The sequence below is a fragment of the Trachymyrmex septentrionalis genome, unplaced genomic scaffold (genome assembly GCF_001594115.1).
Source record: "Trachymyrmex septentrionalis isolate Tsep2-gDNA-1 unplaced genomic scaffold, Tsep1.0 scaffold74, whole genome shotgun sequence".
Lineage (NCBI taxonomy): Eukaryota > Metazoa > Arthropoda > Insecta > Hymenoptera > Formicidae > Trachymyrmex > Trachymyrmex septentrionalis.
This window is the reverse complement of record NW_017305927.1, coordinates 1,462,433-1,469,584: the sequence shown is the minus strand read 5'-3', so window position 1 is coordinate 1,469,584 and position 7,152 is coordinate 1,462,433. Positions and strand designations below refer to the sequence as shown.

The 7,152-nt window shown below is 31.5% G+C and overlaps 1 protein-coding gene across 2 annotated transcripts in view; it reads right to left on the bottom strand.

The window, feature by feature from the left end:
* Positions 1 to 2,446: 2,446 nt before the first annotated feature.
* Positions 2,447 to 7,152, bottom strand: part of LOC108754038 (eukaryotic translation initiation factor 4 gamma) — a 44,784-nt gene continuing 40,078 nt past the window's right edge. For both annotated transcript variants that reach the window (XM_018496069.1, XM_018496068.1), the window contains exons 5-9: positions 6,056 to 6,173; positions 3,817 to 3,985; positions 3,554 to 3,696; positions 2,985 to 3,115; positions 2,447 to 2,901 (exon numbers count right to left, since the gene is read on the bottom strand). In XM_018496069.1, coding sequence (XP_018351571.1) covers positions 2,553 to 2,901; positions 2,985 to 3,115; positions 3,554 to 3,696; positions 3,817 to 3,985; positions 6,056 to 6,173 — 910 coding nt within the window. In that variant the 3' untranslated portion in view covers positions 2,447 to 2,552. The remainder of the gene's footprint in view (positions 2,902 to 2,984; positions 3,116 to 3,553; positions 3,697 to 3,816; positions 3,986 to 6,055; positions 6,174 to 7,152) is intronic.

Genomic DNA, 7,152 nt, shown 5'->3' with positions numbered 1-7,152 from the left:
TGTGTGTGTGTGTGTGTGTGTGTGTGTGTGTGTGTGTGTGTGTGTGTGTGTGTGTGTGTCAACGACACAGGGGTTTTTGTCGTTAAAGCTATCGTCGCGTAATTCTCATGTGACTTTGTAATTAAAACTATACGAGGAGTCTACTTACGGCATACAGTATAGTGATTTCATTAACTGATAGCTTCGTTCATATAAGTTAATAGTTATAAATTGTCGAACAGAGAAAGAAAGAGTCAAATCGAAGGTGTGTAATCTATAATACGGGGAGTCTCTACGAACAGTAACGAGACACACACTTTCTTTTAAAAATGTCTTCTCACTGCCAATATTTATAATATATAATATATATATTTATAAATGATAAGATATAAAGCCTTATATAGTACACAATATATAAATATATATATTATGTACGTGTTATATAAGACTCTATATATTTCGTTATGTTAGGTATACTCCCGCACATTTTAACAAATCGATCTCATTAGGCTACCCTCATCGTACTTCTTTGAACGAAAGTCGTTCACGTCCGCTTTTGAAATGCTGTGAGGTGCGCATATGATACATATATCAACAAAATATGATAGATGGAAGGGGTATTTAATATATTAAAGTATATAAATTAAATATACTAAAGTACATATATAAAATAGAAAAATTCTGCATTTTGTAAGCATTTTACCCCGAATGATCCTTTTCTGCTGAGATAAAACGATGAGGGATTGCGATGAGGGTAAAAGAATCAACAGACGAGTGTTTTTTCTTTATTTAGTGATGACTAGGTTAAATTGACTAAAGGAATAGGATTATCGATTATTCCAATTTACTGATCGGCGATTAAACGCTGCTGTGAAAATAGTTATCGAGTGAGTCGACTATGGATTGAGTATACCTAACCTTTACATTCATTATTTATATAATTAAAAGAGAACACATTTGCGCATCTTTATTTAATCTAAGGGGTTATCACTTCGGACTAAATAAAACTATTATGGCAGATTTTGGCAGGATGACTCAAATAAGGTGCAAATAATAATTTTGAAATAAATAAAAATAAGTAGTAAGTATATAACGTTGAAATAATTCGCTTGAATGCTAGATTGTAACACTATACTCTGTTTTCTTATCAATAATAAAATTAGTCCGCGATAACTCGATATGACGGGTTACTAAATTTGGCCGCTTCTAGAGTTTCTTTTTTTCATATATATTATTACTTCCTATCGCCGCCTTTCTCGCGAACCTATCTGTAAGATGAGGAAATCAGGACGAGTTACGGACCGTTCAAGACGATTTAGCATTAGCTATTAATTTTTTTAAGCATAAACGAACCATACACGTATTAAACTTATTAACAAACAGAATATATATAATCACGTTAATTATTATTCACTTCTTGGAGAATTGTTTTCGCGCTAGGCCGTATTCATTTACCAGTCGATACTGGCTGCTGAAATTTTCAAAAGATAACAGAACGATATCCTTTTCGGTGTTCTATTTGTCTTCGCAATCATACAAATGTCAGTAACTCATCCTGTACGTATCGATCCTCTAAACGGAAAGAATGATTTTGAAAAGGTGTTTAAAAATTTAGTTAGATACAAATCTGAAAATAATTTCGTTTAAACTATTAAAATAATTATGTAGGATACTCAAATTGAATGCTATACACGCAGTATCGAAAAAGTAAAAAAAAAAAGAGAAGGAGCGAGAAAAAGCGGAGAAGGCAGAAAAGACTAGGCAAAAGGAAGCAAAGAAACTGGTGAAAGAAGAGAAGAAGATAATATACATACAGAAAAATATCATTCTAAATATCAGTCTCTGCTAACAATAAGAAAAGAGATTACTCAGTTTACTTTTTTCTTTTGAGTTATTTTTAACATAAAAGAACATTTTCTCAACAACAGTCTCAAAATATGTCTATTAATCTTACTATATAGAAAAACTCATATATATGTACACAAAACAAGAATTTCTTTATGTATTCCTTAAAATCATTATAAAATTTTATCGAGGAAGTGACCTTATACATGTATTATAAGCAAATCGAATTTGTTTTAATTTAATCTTGATTAAAGTATTAAACTTACTATAGGAATCAGAATATATTTTGAATAAATTAAATTAAAAATCTCCAGACATAGAATATCATAATACAGGTATCCTAAAAAGTGTTCTCAGCAATTAAATTAAATTAAATTAAATTAAATTAATTAATCCAAGGTCTCTCGATGTCAAATAACAATATTACATGTTTCAGCTGTAATGTAATATTCAGAATTATATTGTTCAAATTTAATTACAGTAGATATATAATATTATCTCGATTTATATCTCTTTTTTTTTATTTTTATAATTAACTCTTATATGCCTTTTCTATTACTTATATTGAATAAATTTAATGCTTATAATGAACATACAATCAGCAGAACCATTTCTCTATGTATATGTAAGATATCGAAAAAACCGTCAGTCTTTGAAAACTCTTTAGAACAGCTGTATCATGATGTTCGATGTCACGAGACTTTTATTCTATCAGTCAAACCTTATTTTTAGTCCGTCAAAAGAGGAACTTCCTCGGCTTCCTTCCGCCGTGCTTTTGTTTCTTTCTTCGCTCTCTTCTTCTCTTCCTTCGCCAGCTTCTTGGCTTCCTTCTGTCTAGTTTTCTCGGCCTTCTCTTCTTCCTTCTGACGGGCCTTCTCCGCTTTTTCGCGTTCCTTCTCCTGTTCCTTTTCTTTCTTTGACTTCTGCACCTCTTGGACCACCGACACCTTCGGCATTGTCGTTGGTCGTTTAGACATGGCGCGGTTGCACGATGCTGACGATGCCGACGATGTAATAGCGGATATGCTTCTTGAGCTCGGCGGTATATCCATCTGTGTCACAATTTTGTGAGCACATCTGTAAACGCGTCAATTGCGTCACGAATCTGTCGCTTGGCGAATCTCTCGGTCGATTGCTGAAATTGACGATTGCAAAGATACCTGATTCTAGTAGAGGCTTTACCAGCACGATAATCCCTCTGGAATTCACGGATGGGGGGCAATCGGCGTTCCCGATTTTCCCGCAAATTTTCCTCCTCTTCGGGGATTTGTTGAATAGGATCTTGGTACGACTACAAATTTTCATAAATTATTTATACCGCCGATTTATATATATATATAAAGAAAAAAAATCGATTTTGCTGAGGTATAGTCTAAACATTTAGCGAAGTATACCTTATATGTATACAAAACGAAAATAATTTTATTTTAAAATTAGAATGTCCAAACATTAGAATGTCAACATTTTTTGCAGCATTGCTCATCCTGTTTGAATTTTTACATAATTGTTTATTCAAATTATTTTTAGATCTGTATCTAGCAAAATTTCTAAATACGTCAGCAAAATTCTTCTTTCCATGTACTCTAGAAAACTCATTTTGAAAAATATACCATTCTCGAAATCAGACTATCATAATGTTACTTTATATAAAAAAAATAATATTTGACGTAATACATTTCATATTTTTTTTTAGCTTATTATTATATAATAGCTTATCATAATTACTAACTTGAATTCGCATTTTCATCGATTGCGTCTGGGAACGTCTGAGAGTGGCGCCTGTGGGTTGTCGTATCCTCGTCGCCCTCGTCGGTTTGCTGAGAGAGATGCTACGCGCGGTCGAGGAAGTTGCCGAAGAAACGGAAGACACTCCTACGTGAGTGAATTGAAATTTGAAAGTAGTATATTTCTTTGTAGTATATCTTTTGTATATTTAAACCTTCATAGTAATTTGTTATATTATTAGTAATTTATTAGAAGATTATTACAAACCAGAAACTGATGACGAACCGCTGGCCATCGAGTATAAAGAGGCAGAGGCTGGTACACTTCTAGTAGTTGCGGTTCCCCACCTGCTAGCAGATCTAGACATACCGGCTCCTGTGCCCATGTTATACTCTGACGAGCTTTGAGGGAATATCCAAGATTTACCCGGCAAATACTATAAGTTAAAACTATTGTAAATATCGGAAGTCAAGAAATTACAGAGATACGAGGGGCACAATTCTACTAAATACTTTGCATGAGTTTTTTTTTTCTAAATTTAATGAAATTAATAATGATATGAGTTTTCTTTGATTGATTAGTTGAAAACAATAACAGAAAAAATTAAAACGATAGCAGAAATAAACTTGTAGCCAAAGGTATTGTAATTCAACAGAAAAGAATACAAATTATATAGAGTAAAAGTAAGGTAGGAAGGAGCTAGCTCGCGATAACATGGCCAAGGAGTAAACTTGTACCTATTCAAGTTATTATCGAGAATTGAGAAAATAAACTTCGAGAAAGCGCTCTTTTCAACAAAAATAATTTTATAATGCATAATCGATTTGTTTTTCTCCAAGCGAAATATATCTAGAATGATTATAATAGTGGATCTATATAAAACAGATTTCGATAAAATCTTTAGATTAGGGGGGATTATCCCCCCCCCCCTCCACTCCATGACCTTAATCTTTACATATGTTGTCAAGGTCGTGACTCTGAATAATCCCCATCAAGTTTTAGCCATTTAGCTCGTTCTTCATTAAAAGGTATTAACAAAAAAAGTTTAAGAAAAAACGTATACGATATCCCTTTTCCACCATATAAAACAGAAATTTTCTGCTTTAAAGTATATTTGATAACTTTCTACGCAAAGCGACTCCCACCCTACCTCCTCCTCCCCCTACTTGGGGGCGCACAACTTTCATATTTTCTTATATAATTTTTGTTCTTAGAACAAAAAATTTTTTCCTGCTTTACTTTGCATATATGATTTACGATATATGGTTTGGTTAGGGTTAGGTTATTATATATCTATGGGTGTATAATAACTTATAACCCTAACCTTCCCCTAAACTACATATTTACCCAAATTTTCTGCTAAAGCAGTGAACTTGTGTTTGCGTTTAAAGTCGTGCGCCATTAGGCAATGGGAGAGATGAAGTGCAGTATGTGGATATAGTTTAGAATAGTTTCTGATGTTATATATAGCGAAATAAGACATTTTTTCAAACTTTTTTTGTTAATAACTTTTTAATAAAGAATGAGCGACAACTAAAACTTGTTGGAGGTCACTCAGGGTCATGACAACATATGTCAAGATCAAGGTCATTGGGGGAGGGGTCCTCTAGTCTAAAGATTTACCCAGATTTCTTGCCAGAATTAGGAATTGAATTAGTCTAAATTAGACAATTCCCTAGACAGCTCGCATGTTCAATATTAAAATATAAAACGTTGTAAAGACATGATGCTAAAAAATGTCTTAATGACGTCTTTTCAGTCGACTCAAATTGAAAGTAACATAATGTCAATGTTATATTTTCGTACTCCACAATATAACTGTTATGTAACACTATGTATTATATTACATTTATATTGTAAAGTATACATATATATATATATATGCACACACGAAATTATAACATTGATGTTACGTTACTTTCAGTTTATGTTGCGTGTTCTAGACATGTTTTAGACATGGTGCTCTCTGAATATGATATACTGGAATGAAAATTTATTTATAAAAATTACATTTTTGTAAATATAAATTATTTTATATTTAAAGAATAATTAGCAACATGCCGAAACACCTTTGACAGTTAATCGTACGTAAAAAAAATGGTACGCGCGTCATGAATGATATCTGGAAAGAAATGCGGTACAATATTTTCAGCAGTTTCAATTTATCGATTTGTTTTTTAATCTATTATATAAATTCTGTTACACAAATTTACCACATTTGCGGCTTTGAGAACTCCGCTCCAATTAGCAGTGATTTCGTCGCGATCATGCAGTGAATGTGAAATTTATTGATTTGTGTGTAAACGAATGAAACGAAGTTGTAAGGAAACAGTGTACAATTAAATTATTAAAAATAGCGTGTAAAAATAAATTCAAGAAATTTTTTAAATGATAAAGTACGTAAACGAGGGAGTATATAAACTAGTATGTAAATGAGGGACAAGTAATTAGTGTGTGCATCCAAATACGAAAAATCTGATATGAAACGGGCACTATTGTCACTTACATCACGCGGAGGAATGTAAGTCTGCTTCAATCGTAGTATTTTCGCTCTGCATATAACGCATCTCAGCGGCAAAAGCCTCTGAGACACCGCCATTTGTATCGTCTTGACGAAGCAGCGTCTGCAAATCAGCGAAAACGGATATGAAGCCGAAATATAATTAAAAGAAGTCTTCTAAAATGTAAAATAGATTAAATTATAACGTCGCAACACTAACGTGAAAAATAATTATTGCCTGTTTCGAGCTTTCAATGTAATAAAACGAAAAAGTACACACATACGCACACAGAGTGCATTTGAACAGGTCATTCTAGAAATCCTATAAGTAAAAAAGTCTAATCTTTGGAAAACTAAAAAAAAAACAATCTAATTTTTACAATTGTAGTACTAAACATCAATTAAAAAAGTAGAACATTAATTTCACACACAACAATATAAATGTAATATAATATATGTTATTGCATAACAGTTACATTGTAGAGTGTAAAATTACAAGTGTAATATTGTATTACTGTATTAATTTTAGTTAACATTTACAAAATAAAAAAAATTAAAAACGTGTAAAAAATGCATTAATATGTCATACATACAGTAAATAAAACACTTTTAAATTTTATTTAAAAAAAACTAGTGTGCGTGTATGTGAAAATATTGACTTCTGTGATATTTCTATAGAAAATAAGCATTTTCGTGTAAATAACAGTTTTTTAAATTAGGAAAAATCTGTAAATGTAATAAAATATTCCTAAAAATGTTATAAAATAGCAGAGAATTAAAAAAAATATTTAACCTTATATTGTTAAAAAACACAATATAGGAAAGTAAACACGTAACATTGAGTTCTAATGTGCTAAAGCGATTTATTATTGAGTGTACTTTTACAGAATATAGAAGAGAAAGAAAAATACAAGGTCATTATTTCTTATGTAAATGTGATAGATTTCAAGATTTGTAGATCTAATATCTAGGAAAGAAATACTTGATTATTGTGTGAAAGAAAATTGTGTATCTATTTACCTTTCTTAATTTTGAACTACCTCCTAACAGGATTGAGTTAATTTTTTTTAAGTTAACTTTTTTTTTTAACTAAGTTAAGTTAC